Source organism: Poecilia latipinna, unplaced genomic scaffold (genome assembly GCF_001443285.1).
Source record: "Poecilia latipinna isolate Pla-1442-1.1 unplaced genomic scaffold, P_latipinna-1.0 Scaffold1726, whole genome shotgun sequence".
NCBI lineage: Eukaryota > Metazoa > Chordata > Actinopteri > Cyprinodontiformes > Poeciliidae > Poecilia > Poecilia latipinna.
The window spans coordinates 34095-53016 of record NW_015114342.1 but is presented as its reverse complement, the minus strand read 5'-3'; the positions used below and the strand labels follow the sequence as shown (position 1 = coordinate 53016).

Below are 18922 nucleotides of genomic sequence, written 5' to 3'. Positions count from 1 at the left end.
TTTTTTCCTTAGCCTGTCCCTAATACTCTGTTGTACGTTTCCACATTGTGCCTTCTACTTTTATTTCTTACCTTTATGGTGTTTTTCTATATGTGGCACTTTATATTATGAAGGTTTATTTAGTTATCATCATATATAGATTTAATTAATTAAAAAACATAATGCATAACTATATTAACTTAAGTCCTTGTCTGTTTTTACTACAATCATTTAGAAATTTATTATAGCAAACTTATTCCAGAAAGGTTAGAGGTCAGGTGTGACTTTGTTGGGTGTTTACACTTCTGCCATTCGGGGGCGCTGTGTCTGATAGTTGCCTACTAGTATGATGCTATGTTGTTTTTAAACAGTGCCGATTTTTTACAACCAGAGTTAATTTACAGAAATGAACGTCGGATCGGGTTAAACGCGCCCGTCTTTGTTTCTGGTGGTTTACGTGTCGCTGATGCCATTTCTGTGTTTAAAGTGGATTTAAAATGAATTTAACTGACAGCTGAAACTTTTACCTGTGAAAACAAAAAGGTCCAACAACACAAGCTTAAATCTTTGAGTGACCTGAGCATGAATTATTTCATCTTCTCTGCTTCATTTTTATTGATCTATATCATGTAAAGCCTTTTGTCTATTTGTACATGTAAGATAAATTTATTAAACTTTTCCAGTCAATGATGATCAGAGTTTAAGTATCTTTTTGACATAAAAAATAATGTTTTTTATATATATTTTTGCAGTAAGTTGTGTAATTTGTGTTCATCAATTTGTTTTTTAAAGATTTGAAATTAAACAAAATGACCTGCAGTGGTGATTTAGAAAAAAAAGGGAGTAAATTTCCACCAAAAAACCCAAAATTTGAGATTGTTTTTAGAATTTTTTTATTTTTTGGAAGTTAGAAAATTTTTTAAGTTCTTTTCTAGAAAATTTCTGATTAATTTGAAATCTGATTTTTTTTCTTGTAAATTTTCAACTTTTGAACTTAAATGTCCAAGTTGGGATTTTTTTTAAGAGTAATCTCAAAATTTGAGTTTGTTCTTGAAAATTTTTGACTAATCTGTTAATGTATATTTTATGTAAAAACATCTATATGATTGTGAGTTATTAGTTTGAGAGGCAACAACACCTTGAACTTCTTGGGGGGGAAAAAACAGAGTATTTCTTGTAGGAGATGCTTGAGATGTTGGTTTTAATAACTTAGAAAACATTTGTTACAGCAGCACTACAGTAACAGTACAACAGAGATAAATGGAAGGAGCCGCATTCCCATCCAGCGGCGCCGGTTTTAAACGAACCGGAACGCAGAGGACTGACCAGAATGATGCTGGACTGGCGAAAACAAAAAGCCTCACATTGTGATCTCATGACAAACAAACAGACTTTTACTGACACTGACTTCTTAAAACACCGAGTCAGATCCCAGAAAACATGCTTGGAGGTTCCACATCGATGCAAATCATCAAATTTTCTGCATCAAGGAAATTGTTTAAACTTTTCCGACAAGAAGAAAACATGATTATGAGCTGTTGAATCCCAGTCAGAAGGGTGTGTGTTGTAATGTAATCCCACAACAGCTGAACAACCACAGAAAAGTACCTGAAACAACGTTTGGTTATTTACGTAGCGCTTAGCTAAAACCCAATTCTGTTTAGGGTTAAAAAGCTTTTTACACCACCCACATTTTACAGTTTCTAGGTGGTTTTTTTTATTGTAACAAAAGCTAAACTCACATTTTAAATAATAAAATTTTCACTTTTACGTACTTTTCCCCCCTCCTCTTTGAGCAGGTGTTAATTAGTTTGACTTTCCCATTTTCTCAGGCACAAGCAACAGTCAAAATCAACTTTTAAATAAAAAAAAATATTTAAAAAGGCTGTAACTACTTTTATAAATCTCAATTTTCTTTTCATCGTGCATCAAGTGTAATTCATAAGGAAAAAGACGGATTTACCCTAAAACATTTATGCATAAACATCAAGGAAATACTTGGCATTGTAATATAGGGTAAACATTTTTTCTGTTTAAAGAGTAATAGATTGTGACTGTGTTTCTTACTAGGAAGCTTTTTATTTAATTATTTCAAAAATAAAGATGGCGCAGGAGGACTTCAGCTAACTGTTGTGTTTTATTTGGACTCAAAATGATGTCACAGATTTGTAGAGGGGGTAAAACTTTTTAAAAACTTGATTAAAACAAGTTGTGGTCAAACAGAAAAATCGAAAAGAAGCTATCTGATGAACAGGCTTCCCTTCAAACCGTAACTGTCACGCTAACTTATTAGCGCAGAAACGAAGGAGACTAAAAATAGAGTGGAAAATTCCAGAAAGAACATGCTGAGTCATCGTCGCTATGGTGATTCCCGCCTTTTTTAGTGCAGCAGAGAGCATACAGCAGAAGCCTCAAACAGCCACCGTAGGAAAACTACAAGTCAAACAAATGAAAAACTAATATCCATGAGTATCTGAACCTTCTAGTGGATTTTTTTTTTTTTATTTATGAGAAGCGGGAAAAAACTTTGAAAAAAAAAAAAAACACCTTTTTTTTTAAGTATATTTTGGGTTTTGACAGATAAGTCCTACAGCAGTGGGAGGCACACTGGGTGAAAGCAGACAGAAAAACCTACATTTTGATGTAAAAACTGTACATATGGAGATGATGTTTCTGAATATTTCACAGGGTCTGAATCCTTCACGGAAAATCAAAAGAAAAAAAACTTGTAAAACTTCAACTGCAATTACTTTAAAAAAAAAAAAAAATTCAGGCAGAAAAAAAAAATCCAACTTCCTGTGATGTCTGTAAGTGAATCTCAAATACCAGCTGGCTATTTTTTTACTTCTTTACTTAAAAAAAAAACATTACAGTCTGTAAACACTTTACAATTTATTATCACTTGAAGTCATAGCTACAACTGTTTATTAGGGCCAGTTTACATAGAAAAAAAGGAGTAAATTCGCAAGAAAAAACAGAAATTAATCTTAGAAATTTTTTCGAGAATTTTTTTTTAGCTTCAAAAGGTGAAACTGTTTTGACTTTTGAAAGAGAACATTTAAAAAAAATTCTAGAAAATATGTTTGTTTTTTTTGTTTGTTTTTTTTAGCAAATTTGACTTTTTGAGCTCAGGAATTTCTTTGTTTTTTCTGAAAAAATTTTGACATCTGTCTAAAAATTAGATTTTTTTCCTCAAATTTTCACCTTTCCAAGCTTTTTTCCTCTTATCTTTAAAATTTCTAAGATAAAATTTAAAATTTGTCAGTTATTATTTGCAGATTTAAAAATTTTGGAGCTAAGAAATCTCCGATTTTTTTTCCAGAAAATTTCTGAGATTAGTATCAACATTTCAGAATTTTTTGGATATTTAATTTTTGTTATTATTTAAAATTGTCTATCAATTATGACCCTAATATACAGTTGTGCGTAGTCGATGACTATTTTTAAAAAATGTTTTCAGGTTTTTCTCAGCTCTGTGGGAGGAGCAGTGACCAGAAAGAAACATGCAAATATACCATCAAGGAAGAAAAATGTACTCTGGACAATTTGTTGCGCTGAAATGAAGGTAACAACGAATAATGTTTGCACTTCTACTTGTATACTGTATGCTAGAATAGAAGTATGTAGTGTAAGTTTTTACCCTCACTTTGTTTCATAAAAGGCAACGTAGAAAATTACATTTGTGTGGTTATTAATAACAGCGTCTCTTCCCGTTGAAAGCACAACTTCTAAAACCCATCTGACTCAAAGTACTGTAGTTCATCTCCAACATGTTAGAAGATAAATAATCAGGTTTTTAAAAGTTTTATTCCTTCCATCAGGACATGAAATGTTAAAAACCTATAAAAAGACAAGTAGTGTTCAGCTCTTTCAGGCTCAAAACACACAAAAATAAAATGTAATCATCTAAAGTGTGTCTTATTTTTTTTCTGAGAGCACTTTTTTTTTTCCCCACGGCAGATTCTCAAAGAAAACAAGCAAACTGCTGAAAGCCGATCGATCTAAACTCAGTGCTCGCAGCAGCAGCAACCCTCCTCCTCACCTTCTTATAGAAAATATAACACTATATTTTACAAGAAGACTAAACAGGACATCTATTATCTTACAAAGAACAGCGTACAGACAGTATGTACAGCAAACATGGACCTCCAGGTCGACGGTTTGTGAAAATAAGTAGCTGGAAACTGAAAAACACTGAATCCAAACGTTTTAAATGAAATTAAATGAATAAGGGGGGATATATTTGCTGTATAATTCAGTTTTGAAGAATAAAATATAGCAATTAAACAGTGCTTTGCAAAAGTATCGACAACACAATTTTAACTTTCTCAAGATTTCTGTCGCATTAGAACCACAAACATCGATGTTTTTATTGGCGTTTTCTGTGATGGACCAACGCAAAGCTAGTGTAAAAAGTGTAAAAAAAATAAATAAATTCTAGCAAATTTGCAACTTTTCAAAAGAAAATCTTTTTTTCTAGTAATTGTCTCTTTTTAATTATTATAAATGTTTTCATATCTTCAATCGACCAAATATGGTGTCATAAGTTTGTATTTGGAAAATGCGCTTCACTCTGTTTCTGGTTTCTGTCAGTGTAAACATAAAAAATTAAAAAAAGTTTAACTCTTTAAAGACATCAAAGTGTATCAGGATATTACGACAAACTATTGGGACCATTATAGAAGAAGAAAAAAAAATGGACGTGAAGGAGTAAATTTCTGCAAAAAATTAAAAAACTTAAGTTTTGAGATTATTGTTATAACTAATACTACTACTATAACTGAAATTTTGATAATAAAGTCAAAATATGAGGAAAAAAAGTCAATATTTTGAGTTGCAATATGAGAATAAAAGCATTCTGAAAATAAAACAGTGCTGCATGAATAAAGTCGTATAAGATTAAAGTGGAAATCATAGAAGAATAAAATCGTACTGAGAAAAAAGGTCAATATTTTGAGTAAAGTCGTATTACTACAACTTTACTGTCATAATTAAAATTTTCTTAGCCTCGCCCTAGAAATCCATCATACAATTACAACGTATTCACAAGAAACACAACTTGGTGTCAAAAAGTTGTAAATTTTCAAGGAAAAAAATTAAAATTTCCACGATTAAAAGGTATAAATTTATGCTTATATTAATCTAGGACAGTATGAAGTGAAAAATTTGGTAAATGGAGTTCTGATCCAGAAAAAACCCAGATTAGCAGCTTAGACTGTGAAAAACATAAATTCACCACTTCATTCTGGCATTTTTTTTCTATCGTAAATATCTGACTTCATACAGTCAGATAACATCCTCGTTTCAATATCTCACCTTTAGGTTGTGAACTTATTTTAAAAAAAGGTGTAATTTTTTGCAAAATTACAACTTTTTGATAGCCAGATATTTTTTGTTTTAATTTATAAACATGCAAATTTAATCTGAAAATTTATGGGAATTCAATCCTCCATGACCCAAATAACTGTGATGTAGGAGACGGTCTGGAAATATGGAGCAAATGTTTTTGCCGAATAAATTGACCAAGAGGTTCAAATGCTAATGCTAATGCTAAACGGACACAGACCTCCCGACTCTAATTCCTTTTTCTCAGTCCATTTTTTTTTACACAACAGAGGGTTTAATCGCTTTGTCGCCCAGTGTAGTCTAATTGTTAAACACTGTAAAAAACCCAAAATCTTAGCCAGTATTTTTGGTCTAGTTTTAATGCAAATATCTTAGTTCAGTTTAAATAAGACAAAACTAAATTACAAGTAACTTTTCTGCAAGATATAGGAGCTTAATTAGTCAATAATTCCTTAATATTGATGAAAACCTACAAGCGGATTATTTCACTTGTAACAAGAAATTTTTCCAATGTTATAAGTAAAATATAATTAAGGAATTATTTACTTAAAACAACCTCCTATATCTTGCAGAAAAGTTACTTGTAATTTAGTCTTGTTTTACTTTATGTAATCTAAGATATTTGCACTAGAACCTAGATTGAAATTACTTGCTAAGATTTTGTGTTTTTGCAGTGAAAAATTTGTCTTTAAAATGTGTTGCCTAATGCAACGCCATGCCACACTTTTCAGATTTTTGTTCCGAAGAAAATGCTGGTCTATCAAAGAAAAAAAAATCACACTGATGTTTGTGGCAAACATGAAAAAGTTAAAGAGGTACAAATACAGAAAAACAAGGTGGGTGTAAAATAATAAAAAAAAAAATACATAAAACAGTAGTTCTCATTACTTTAAATCTACTATATATATATATATATATATATATACACATTTTTAAACTTAGCCAATAAAATACCAAATCCTAATAATTAATCACAATTTCCTACAAGCTTTTCGGGTTTTTTTTCCTCCTCTTCCCAGTTTTATTTTGGAGGATTTTGGTCGTCACCTCGCTGTAAAGAGTTTGATCCGACGCTAGCTGGAGGATTCTGCTACGATGAACCGACTCCGGGTTTTCAGCTCCGCCGGGCGAACGCGCTGCTTCGGCGCCACCCGGATCCGTTTGTGGAGGTCGGAGGCGTTTGGGATTGTAGCGCTCCACCACAGAAGAAGAGTGAGAAGCAGAGAAGCGATGGCGGTTGAGAGGAAAATAAAAAGATTGGAGATTTATGTACAGAGTCGGCCATCATGACCGCGGGCTGTTCCGGGCAGAGTTCAATGAGTCCGACTGGCCATCGTCATCGTCCTCTTCCTCGGTGGGATGCGTGGGGCCGTTGTGTCTCTCCCGTCTCTCAGCGTCTCTGGAGGTCTGGTGTCCGTTTGACGGAGACAGGCTCCGCCCCTTTTTCTGAGCGCCGCCGTCGCTTTTGTGCTCCGACTTTTTCCTCTTTTGTCCTTCGTCTTCGTCGCCGCCTTCGTCGTCCGAATCGACGCGTCTGTCGTCCTCGTCGTCGTCGGAGTCGATGCGGTTGAGTCTCTTGCGGATCGGCCGGTCGTCTCCCGATGAAGACTGAGAATCGTCTGAGTCGGACTCGGACTCGTCTTCGTCGGTGGACGGCCGGCGTTTCTTCAGCATCTGAGCGAGGAGTTTGCGGCGCTGCTGCGAAAGCATCTCCCTCCTCTTCCCCCGGCCCATCCGCTCCGGATCGTCTTTGTCTCTCTCCGTCCTCCTCCTCCCATCATCATCATCGTCATCCTCCCTCCTCAGCTGCCTCCTCTTCAGCCGCCGCCCTCCTTCCTCGTCTTCCTCGTCCTCGTATCTTTTCCGCTTCTTTCTCGTCCTGCCGCTCCGGAGTTCCTCCTCCTCCGCTCCTCTTCTTCTTCTCTTGTCCACTCTCCGCCGGCCATCTTCCTCCTCATCATCATCGTCATCATCCTCAGAATCTCTTGAGGAAGCAGAAACTAAAAACAGAAAATATTAAAAGTTATTCTAGTGAACTAAAATTAACAAAATAAAGACTGAAAACATTTTCGATAACTGAAATAAATGAAAACGGTAATTAAACGGAAAAAATAAAACTAACTGGAAATATATCGTGGGTTAATAAAACTAAAACTTTCTGAAATTATAGATGTAATATCCTTTTTTTTGTATTTGTGTATCTATTAATTAGCCTTTCGAATCTAGGTAAATTCGTTAAACCGGTCAAGTTCATTTTGCTGGACGATAAATTGTCCCAGAAGTTATCGTGTTAAGCAATGATGTTGTTTTGTGACCAATTTCAAGTAATATAATGGTAATAATGGCATAATAATGCAAGAACTCATTCTCAAAGATTAATAAAGTTTAACCCTGGAACTGGAAAACATTTTAAATATACAAAATAAACAAAACAACAGAAACAAATAAAATGAATTATAAAGTCTCAGTAAGCAAAACTGTTCTTCAAAAAAAGCATCAGATTGAAGATTTTTCATCCAGTTTTTGGTAGAAAGAGAGAAAATGCAAATGGAAATTATTGAATTTGTTTTAATTTAACGGGAGATTAATTAATTTATTGATTATTGCAACAGGCCTCACTGTCAGCAAAATGGCGACAGCAAATATTTGGAGAAAACTTCAACAATAATTGAATCCATTGTTTGGAAATGTTATTTTCTGCTGAGTATTTATTTCCCAACAGATGTAAACATAAACACAATACTTCAACCTTTTTGAATTCTGCACCTAAAAATTTACCAAAGTGTGAAAAAACTAAAGCTAACACTAATAAAAACTAAACTGACACTAAAGAATATTTGATTAATAATATCTAATAAAAACAAGCAAACACACTCATTAAAACTAAATAAAATAGACAAAAAAAAACTAATGAAAACAAAGCGCTGCTAACCGTCGCTGTAGTCGCTGGAGAAATGCTCCTTTCGCGGTCGGCCGCGCCGTTTCGGCGGCTGCCGTTTGGCCGACGTCCTGGAGTTGTCGGACGACTCCGACGTTTCGCGGTAGTTCACCTGCTGGCGCTGGCCCCGCCTCAGGCCACGCCTCTTCCTGTCCGCGTCGCTGTCCGTCATGTCGCTGAACCGATCCGAATCTGTTCAACAAAACCACAAAATACACGATAAAGTTCAGGACGGGAAACATTCAGGCTTCTGGGTTTTGTTTTAACCTGAATTTGGGTTCTGGATCGTTGGTTCTTGAGGGGCTGTGATACATTTTAAAAGTATCTTTGTTTATTTATTGTATGGAACAAATCCCGAATTAAACTTCCACAACAAAACGACATCAATAATATTTATATGTTTTTTTTCTTCTCATCATTAAATTGAAAACAAAGTATTTTTTGTTGTTTGCATCATTTTATTTTCTCATTTCTGCAAATGTTTTGTTAAAACTGTTACCAATCTTTTTTTCCAGGAATTACTGAAATATTTAAGAAACTCATAACTACAGACTATTTTTACTCATCTGTTATGTATTAGTTATTTTAGCCCTAAATTAAAGTATGATTATCGAATGAATCTGATTAATCACGATTAATTCAATTAATCGTGATTAATCCGATTAATCATCCATCCATCCATCCATTTTCTGAACACCCTTGTCCCTCAGTGGGGTCGGGAGGGGTCCGATTAATCATTTTAACCCTAATAATTTCTTATAGTGAGAACAAATCAATGTTCTCAAAGTTTAATTTCTAAACTTATGCTGATTAATTATTTTAAAGCTTTATTACGCATCTTTAACAAGACGGCTAATAAAGGAACTTAAATTAAAAAGAAGAAGAAGTGATGGCACCCACCCATCTCTACATCCGTCTCTTCCTCCTCCTCGCTGGACCGCCTCCGCCGCCGCTTCCTGCCCCGGCGTTGGGGCCTCCTGGGTTTGAATTTAGGCGTCCCTCTGGCGCCCCGTTTGGGACGCGCGCCTCTGTCCCAGCTGCCACCGTCAGTGCCTGCATCTTCATCGTCCTCCTCGCCGTCGTCGGCACCCGAAGCGGCGAATTCTTCTTCCTCCGAGCTGCAGGATGAAAATCAGGAGGGATCAGACGAACGTCAGAGAGGAGGAGGAAGTATAAAACCGTGATGGCGACCTGTTGCTGAGCATGAACTCTTCTTCGCTCTCTATCGCCGTGCTGTCGCTCTCCAGGTCGTTCAGCCGCCGTCTCTTCTTGCTCCTGGCGGTGCGGCTCTGGGTTCTGATCGGCCGCTGGTTCTCCTTCACGCCCTCGGACAGAACGGAGGGGATCTCTTTCCCCGTTTCTGCTCCTGAAACCCAGTTAAAATAAAAAAACTCAGTTTAGCAACATTCTGAACTTGGTCACTGGGCTTTAAGTCACAATAGAACCACAAACCTGAAGTATTTCATTGGCATTTTATATGAAGGACCAACACAGAGTCACGTGATTAGGAAAGATGACCTATTAATCTACACAGGTCAGCATATGGCTCTGGTCTGTACAAAACATGTTCATTACAGTTTTTGCAAAAAATCTGATTTCATTCTGCTCAGTTCTGCCTATTCTGCTGTTTTTGGACTAGAGCTGACGATCTAGCAGGACAGCAGAGTTCGAATGGCCTAGTCAAAGTTCAGACCCAAGGTTTGTGGTTATATTGTGACAAAGGGTGTCTAAATACTAAATAATGCTCAGATATTGGGCTCTCACCACTGCAGAGATCCCTGATGTCCTCCTCTATGGCCTCATCGATGGCGTCATCGAAATCATCAAACCTGCACCAGAACCAGAATTTAACCTTCCTTCGTTACGGGTCACAGAACCCAAAGTGACACAAACTCTCCCCGACGTCAAACCAAACCCGCTCCCACCTGTAGCTGATGTGTTTTCTGGTCCTGGTTGATCTCCTCCCCAGGTTTTTGGTCTTTTTTGGATCTTTTTTCTTAGTAGATTTCTCTTCCTCCTCCTCCTCTTCCACATCTCCCTCCTAAGAAACAAAACAAATGACTGCAAACAAAATCCTCTTTAAAAAATCCACTAAATGTGTAGGAGTGCACAGATAAAACCTGACAGCTACACTGAAAAAACACAAAATCCTACCAAGTATTTCTGGTCCAGTTTATAATGCGAATATTGTTGTACACACTTGAAATAAGACGAAACTAACTTAAAAGTTATTTTTTAGCAAGATATAGGAGCTTGATTCATGTAATAATTCATTAGTATTGATGAGAAAATACTAGTTCAACTGATAGATTAGCTTTAAACCAAACATTTTAAAGTAAAAGTATCTGCCAGTGGAACTAGAACTGGGTTGCTAGGTTACAGGCTGGGCTTGGGTGGAGTTGCTAGGTAACGGAGCAGTGGAACATTCTACCAGCGAACTTTTTACTTTTTATTAATATTAAGGAATTATTGACTGAAAACCAGCTCCAATATCTTGCTGAAAAGTTACTCTTATGTTAGTTTGTCTTATTTCAAGTGTAATAATATATTTGCACAAGAATTGTACAAGAAACACTTGGTAAGATTAAGTGTTTTTGCAGTGTACAGATTTAACGCAGCGTGGCAGAATCAGTCTTACAGGAATGATGTTCTCCACACTGATGCCGACGTAAACCAGCCGTTCCCTCCTGGAACAAAGGAAAACGTTGTGAACCGTTTATCAGTGGTGTTCAAACTTTTTGCACAAAAGACCAAAATCTCCAAGCTGAAAACACTCAGGAGCCACAATTTGTATTTTTCTTCAGCTAAAAATGTTTAAAAAAAAAAAAAAATTTCCTCCTCTTCCCAGTTTGGTTTGAAAATTTCCATTTTTCAAATTTATATAGCAGACTACACAAATATAGCAATACAACCAAAATAATACAAAGTGCTAAATAATTCTTTCAGCAAATTATTTTCTTTTTACTTGCTCAGGAACAAATAAACATGCATTTTAATTTAAAAAGTCTGAAAAGGTGTCTCCAAGTTGTACAGTTTCATAACTTGTTGGTCAAGAACTCAATTTTAGTTTATTCCAGCAACAAAAACGAGAATTGAAAACTCTTAACTGCATTTAGCCCAGTTTGTGATAAAGTCTGTTTTTGGGTAAAAAGTTGGAGATTTGTGCTCACTTTGACTTTGAAGCAAAAAAGTGGAAAATACATGTTTTGTAGGTAAAATATATTATCTAAGATAAACATATGTTATTGAAAATCTCATGCAAAGAAACACACATCTGCAGCAGCTCCATTTGCTGGAGTAAGCCATTCCTAAACTGCATCCAAGGGCCACACAAAACTTTACCTTCAGTGCAATTTACAAATAAATAAAGATGCTAAAAAACAATCATATTTTGTTGGATTACCTCCGCTCTGCCCGTTCTTTTTTCTTCAGAGCGCTGTCCAGGTTCTGCAGCTGCTCCTCCAGTTTCTCACACAGCATCTTCTACAAGAACAACAACAACCACAAACCGTCAGACAGAAAATACAGATCAATTCGTCCGATCCCCTGCGTCCAGCCGTCAGCTTGTGGTCAAATGAGGGAAAAACTGCTAATGCAAAAAGCAAAGACATGAACCTTAACCAGGACTTAAAATTTAAGGCGAGTAAATTATACGACACAAAACTGTAATTATAGTTTTTTTAAAACCTTTTCACTATTTCAATTGATTTCCAGTTTAAAATGAACAAAAAGTTTTGAATGAAAAGGCAGTTTGAACAAAAAAAAGGATCTTGTAGAAACTTCTCTCAAAAGTTAATTTGCTAAACCATCAGCATCAATAATTTGAACAATAAACCTGAAATTAATAAGAACAAAACCAGAACTTTAAATTTGTTTGTATGAGTGAATGAAAGCATTTTTTTTGTTGTAACTCATTTTATATCATTTTCCACTGAGTTGTTGACGCTGTAGCAGTTCATGTGACAGCAGTTATGACGAAGCCTCTGACTAAAGAAGCTCATGCAAATGATGCTCAAAGTTTTCTGTAATTTTCTTGATTTTACGATGGATCCCCCGAACAGAACCAGCCTTTTTAAAAGGGCGAGATCATGTGTTTTCCAGGCACATAGTTCCATTTATGTTACCTTCAGTTGTTATAGAAATGCTGTATATATCAAACATGACTTACATTTAAAATTAAAAGAAATCTGACCCAGTAACAGATGAAACAAAATACTATAAATGAATCACTAAATCATAATTTTTCTGACTGATCAGAACCGTAAACATATAATGTGTGTGTAAATATTTCCAGCTCACATGTTGGCAAGGCGGACAGAACCATTCTCCATCTGGGATCAGCATGAGCGGCGGCCGCAGACAGGCGGTGTGGTATCCTCGATCACACGAGTCACACAGCAGGATCTGAGCAAAAAACACACAAACACATGAGGAAATGCACTGGAATAACACACACTGATGAGAAAACGCCACAAATCCTGCGACCAACAAGAAAATTTTTAAAAGCAAATGTTTCCATTTTTTTGATTCAGGAGTTTCTGCTCGCGTAATGTGAATGGGAAGTCTGTAACAGTGACTTCACTGTAAAACATTTGAAGGTGGTTTAACTTGAAAATAGAAGTTCACCTTTAAAATGCAAGTCAACTAAATATTTTTAACTCAGAAATTAAAGTTCACCAAGTTTATTTAGCAACAAGAAAATGTCTTAAGATTTTTCTTTAAGTTCTAAAAACTCATTAAACTTCATTTGTGAGTTGCTATAACTTAATACTGGAATTTAAACCAAATAATTCTCAACATTATGGAAGTTAAGATAACTATTTTAAGATAGAAGATGCTGGACGATAAATTGTCCAAGAAGTTATTGGGATAAATGATAATATTGTTGTTTTGAAACAATTTTCAAGTTATATAGTAATAATATAATAAGGCAAGAAAACATTCTCTATGATCAATAAACTATAATTTCTAACAAATATTCAGCTCTGGAATTGGGAGACATTTTAAATATCCAAGATAAATAAACAAAACGACAGAAACAACAAATAAAATGAATTGTGAAGTCTCTGTAAACAAAAAAAGGGGCTAGTTGAGACCAAAGGACCAGACTGAAAACTTTATCATCCAGTTTTTGATAGAAAATCAATAAATAATTCAAGTGAAAATGATTGAACTTGTTTTAATTTATCATGTGATTGAGTTACTGTTTATTGCGACAGGCCTACACTAAAATTAACATTTAGCCTAATAACTCTTTCATCTCCCTCACACAAGATACAAAAACCTGCCGCTAAGAACCCTGGGAAATAATGTTTTAACTGGTAACCTAAAACTACAAGTTGTACTCAACTCTTAGAGAATGTCAAAATTAGTAAGAATTTAACACAACTTACTACTTATTTTACAAACTCACATATTTAAGCTCAAAGTCTAAAACTTGAGATTTCTTTGACTTGAACATTAAAAGTTCGTAGACAGAAGTGAATGTGGCTCAGATGTTGGGCTTATATATTGTGAAAAACAGCAGAACACAATGTGCTGTTTTTTAAACCAGTGATCCCCAAAGGCTTTACATTCCTAGTCTAACAGGATTTCTGCTATCAGCGCTGAACCCCAGGGCAGCTGTGGAGGACACAGACCAGTTATTCACTTTGTTGGTTCCATCTCTCTTTATTCGCCTGAAATTTTTTGCAAGGAAACTGATCAGGAATCTGATCAGCAAAGAGAAATACTTGACAATAGTAAACAAGTATAACAAAGTGCTTCACAAACGAACTCCATTAACCAAACTGACAAGCTGGAGAAAAACTATTTTCTGTTTGCAGTTATGAAGCGTTTCCTTTAAAGGTGTCGACTGTCTTTCGATAACATGAATGGTTACATTGTTCATAATATGCGGAATTTAAAAAATATATAATTAAAATGTTAACATTATTTTGTGTTAATATTGACCGACTAAAGAAAACTGTGATTTTCTCACATAATTAAACTTAAGAAATATTTATAAATAATAAAACAGAAACCTCACAAGCTGCTGACTGGAAAAATAAAAGACAGAAAATAATAAAAATATGTTAAACGCCTAATCTCCCATAAACAGAGACATCCTAAGTGCATAAGTCTTACATAAGTAAGTGGATTCCTCTTGAAGGAATGTTAAAACTTTGCCTCATCTCACGACAGACATCAAAATCTACCTTGCTTATTGTCGCCATGTTTTTTCCATCATCTTAACATCCTCGCTTTCACAGCACACCAGTTATTTTTAAAAGAGGAACTGACGTTGCTCCGCACTCAGCTCGACTGAACGAAGGTGAAACTCAACTTAAGGATCGAGTCGAGTGTTTAAATTTCAAAACAGAACCGCATAAAGTGCATTTTCCATCCCAAATCGGACTCTGTTCTGACCGTTTCTCTCTTCTATTCTAGCATATCTCTGCCATCTTCTATCAAACCCTATGTTTAAGGATGACCAGCGGCGCCCCCTGCTGGATGGCGGCCAAATTACAACACAAAAACAAAGGTCTCCAAGCATTAGTTAATAAATAGGAACTAATTTTAATCTAATAAATCATTAATCAGAAATTAAATGTAAGTTGATTTCTTATTTCCCAAAAAGAAAAATAACAAAAAAAGTGTGATTCAGTACCAGTTCAGGGTGGTTGGGCAGGCCGCAGTGAGTGCAGGCATCCTCAGTGGGAATCTCCTCAGATTTACTCAACTCCTCTGAGGCGCTTCCTTCTTTCTCCTCCTCTCCTCGTTTCTTCCGCCTGTCTTCCTCCTCCTCCTCCTCCTCATTTGGTTTGTGTCTCTTGGGGCGAACGTTGGTCCATCGTGGTCGCCCGTGCCTTCGTTTACCCTGAAAAGATGCAACAGAGAGATGAATAAAAAAGCAACATGATCAGCCCACCAGGTCACGTCTGCATGTTTACAGTTAACAATAGCTGGTGCCAATTCAGCAACTTTCTTGCTATATTGAGGAACATTTCAGAGAAAAAGTATTGGTATCGATCAAAATCGGAATCAGAAGAGATCGGCCAGAAAACATCCCTAATTTTTATGCACTTAGTGGTTTATCATTAGCACAGCCAAGATTCTTATTTAGAAAATTATTGGTAAGTGAATTTAACTTTTTGTCCACCAACTACTGCAAAATTTAGTGCAAACATATATTCTCCACGACAACCATGGCGGCCATTTTGAAAAATGCCCACCAGAGCAAAGAAAACACAAGATCAAGAAAATATATATGATTTCTATGGTTCAAAATAAGAAGTTCGACAACAAACACATTCAGCTAATGGCAGATTTTAGAATCCAGGAATGCGATTTTTATGGGCCAAATTATGTAAGATTTGGCATCAAACATATTCATCTCTGATTAATACTGGCAAATTCTTTATCTATCCCGACAGCCATGGCGGCCATCTTGAATTTTTCAGTGGCTAATGTTTTTTTTTAAAGCAAACCTTTGGGAACATCAGTGCCAAGGTCTGATCTTGTATCCAAAAGTTTGACATATTTAATTATCTTCTGCAATAGATGGGTTACCCTTCGCTTGCTAAATTTTCCAGCGGGTTCGTGTTTTTGGTTCTTTGTCGAAGGTGAGCTCTGCTCCTCTTCGTCCTCTTCCTCATCCGCCTCTTCTTCATCCCTCGTTCTAGCAGGCGGAGTCTGTTTCTTTTGCGGTTTCTTTCTCTGGTTCTCTGCCGCCTTCGAGCTTGGCCTGCAGTTTGGCAAAGCAGATGATCTTCAAGAAAAAAGGTGCATATATGAGGGATGTTTAGTGACAATCAGCCGCAGCAGGAGATTTTGACTTCATCGTGATTTTGTCCTACCTGCAGATCCGTGCAGATCTCCTCAGCGGCCTCCCTTCCTTCTGCCCCTCTCGGGTTTTCATCTCCTCCTTTCCTTCTTTTCTCCGTAACTTGTTTCTCCGGTGCGGTGGGATCTTGATTTTCAGCCGGATTCCTTCTTTCTGGAGTTCAGAAGACGCTTCCTCTAGAGGAACCCTCTTCTGTTCCGAAACAAACCCGATCTTCTTCAGTTTGACGACGCTGACCAGCCCGCCGTTCACCCCTTGTTCCTGCTGGATCATCTTATTCAGCTTTTCTGCTTTTTGAGGTTCAGAGTCTCCTTTTCCAGATGCTCCTGAGATTAACACTGAAACAATTAATCAAATTAATTGTGATTAATCGATTACTGAAGTAATCATCAACTCATTTAATAATAGATTAATCACTAACTGGAGTCTAGAGACTCAAAAAGAGCCATTTGCTAAAAAAAAAAACATATTCAGAGCGGTAATAAAACCAAAACTGTGCAAAACCAGTGTGTGTGTGTGTGTGTATATATATATATATATATATATCTCAAAACAGAATACTCTGTGGCTTCATTTGGTGTAATTCACTAAAGGAAAGCTAAATTATGGCATTTTTGGCAATAAAATGTTTCCGTTCTTATTTAAAAAAGGAATTTAATTTCTTGTTTATTTCACTGGTGTAGAAACTTTTTGCAACATGGGTCAGAAGCCCAGAGTTGAAAGTATTCAGGGGTCATGTTTTTATAACTTGAAACTTACTTTTTTTTTTTTCTCGGCAATAAATTACACATGAAATATTTTAAAGTATGTAACTTTTATAAAAAATATATATTTTACATATTTGTTGAAACTGTCACGATGCCGTGACGGTATAACCTGAGATGGATAATTTATTCATGTGCTAACAAGAAACAACCAATCAGAGCCAGGAGGCGGCTCTTAGCGCTGTCAATCACCCTCCAAGTTTTCTGCTACCCTCCAGGTAGCATCGCTTGTCATGAATGTTAAGGCCAGTTAGCATAGCCACTCATGACGGCAGATGAAGAGTTTTCCTGTAATGGGAAGTTGTTTCGTTGCCATTAGCACATTTAGCAGCAGCAACATGAGGATGACTGAAAGCGCTAAGACCCGCCTCCTGGCTCTGACTGGTTGTTTTTGACTGGGAGCGTTGCATTTGTTCAGACTGCAATCGACCTTTTCACAGACTATCTGTCAATACTGCCCAAATAATCAGACTTAAAAAACTTAATCGTATGACAGCACTAATTTCTAATATTGTACAAAAATGTTTAAGAGAATGGGTGCACCAATAAATCAGTCCCAGTTTTCTTAATTTTGGGAGATTGGTGATAAGTTGATATTTACTTTTTGATGATCGGCCAGAATGCTGCAATCGGTGCGCTCCTATTTAAGAGGTTAAATGAAAAAAGTGGAATGTGCCAATTTTTATCTGATTAATTGGTAGAATAGAATAGAATAGAAAAGTTTAAGTCTCATTCAATGTGGGGAGATTTAAACGTTTATAGGTTGATGAGGATGAGTGGGGCAGGAAATCATCAGATCTTCTACCAGCTCCTTTTCAAACTTCATGTCAGAGTGAATAATTTTTTTCTTCCTGTTTTTACTTTTGTCAGTTTGAAATAAATAAATAATCATAAGCTGCAGCCCTACCTGAGTTTATTCCAGGTTCCTCTTTGACTTTTCGGCTCTCCTCCTGCTGACCGCTGCCTTGGTCAGCCTTGTCCATGTTCTCTGCCGCCTTGTTGTTCTGGTTTCCCGCCATCTGGGAGGAGAAACCAACAGAATCTCCTTTTCTCTCTGTAAGATCCGGTTTCTGGTTCGTTAGCGGTGGGACTGGATGAGCAGGAAGTGTGGTGGCGGCGGCGGTGGCGTCTTGCTCAGGCGGCCCCTTCCTCACTACAACCGACTGCCGGCTCACTTCCTCTCCAGCCTTCACGCCGCTTGGTTCCGACTTCGGCCCGTTTTCCTCCGGAGCTCTGTGGAGCTCAGACGGGCTGCGGATGACGCCGACGTGACCGATGACTCCGACCTGACCGATGACGCCGTTCTGCCCGTCTCTGGGAGGCGGGTGAGGCGCTCTCCCATTGGTCAGCTCCTGCCTGGAGGTGATGACCTGCTGCAGGCAGGACGCCGGGCTTCCTTGCGGTTCTAACGAGTTGATCAGCTTCCCGTCTCTCCCCCGACAGTCCTTGCTGTTGATCACGGAGGGATTGCAGACGATGATGCTGCTGCTGCTGCTGCTGCTGTTGGCGTTGCTCAGGTGGTTGGTCTGGAAGCAGCCGGCCAGCTTCAGGTCCCTCTTCTTCAGTGGTATTTTCGCCTGCTGGTTGCTACGGACGGCGGCCCTCTCCGCTTCGTCTTCCTTGTTCAGCTTCATCAGAGCGGCGCCGGGCGCGATGAGGACGGACACGGCGTTTTTAGGTCCGTCTGCGTCCCTGGGCTCAGTTTTGACGGCGGTGATGGTGCTGACGCGATTATCGAAGGCAGCCGTCTTCTCCTCCATCTTGGGCTCAGTGCTTTCCTGCTTCACCTCCTCTTCCTTTATTACTGCAGAACAGTAAGGAGGAAACTATCACCCACAGAGAAACATCTCGACACAGTGCCTTGAGAAAGTATTCACACCGTTTAAGCTTATTCAAAATTGACCTAGTTACTGTAATAAAAAAAACAATATTTCAACCTGTGAACATCTAAAAGAGGCATTAAGCTGAACTGAAGGTCCAGTTAAGGAGCACATTAATCTGATTCTCAGAGTTCTTTAGATGGTGGCAGTATCATGCTGTGGGGATGCTGTAAGCTAATTGGAATATTTC

The 18922-nt window shown here is 37.2% G+C and overlaps 1 protein-coding gene across 2 annotated transcripts in view; it reads right to left on the bottom strand.

Moving 5' to 3' along the window:
- Positions 1-6337: 6337 nt before the first annotated feature.
- rsf1a (remodeling and spacing factor 1a) overlaps positions 6338-18922 on the bottom strand; it is a 22405-nt gene continuing 9820 nt past the window's right edge. The window contains exons 6-18 of one of the 2 annotated variants that reach the window (XM_015060567.1): positions 17760-18656; positions 16102-16426; positions 15815-16013; positions 14913-15122; positions 12563-12667; positions 11667-11746; positions 10902-10950; positions 10189-10304; positions 10028-10092; positions 9455-9629; positions 9164-9381; positions 8258-8455; positions 6338-7325 (exon numbers count right to left, since the gene is read on the bottom strand). In XM_015060567.1, coding sequence (XP_014916053.1) covers positions 6610-7325; positions 8258-8455; positions 9164-9381; positions 9455-9629; positions 10028-10092; positions 10189-10304; positions 10902-10950; positions 11667-11746; positions 12563-12667; positions 14913-15122; positions 15815-16013; positions 16102-16426; positions 17760-18656 — 3353 coding nt within the window. In that variant the 3' untranslated portion in view covers positions 6338-6609. The remainder of the gene's footprint in view (positions 7326-8257; positions 8456-9163; positions 9382-9454; positions 9630-10027; positions 10093-10188; positions 10305-10901; positions 10951-11666; positions 11747-12562; positions 12668-14912; positions 15123-15814; positions 16014-16101; positions 16427-17759; positions 18657-18922) is intronic. The other variant, XM_015060568.1, reaches the window with a different exon arrangement.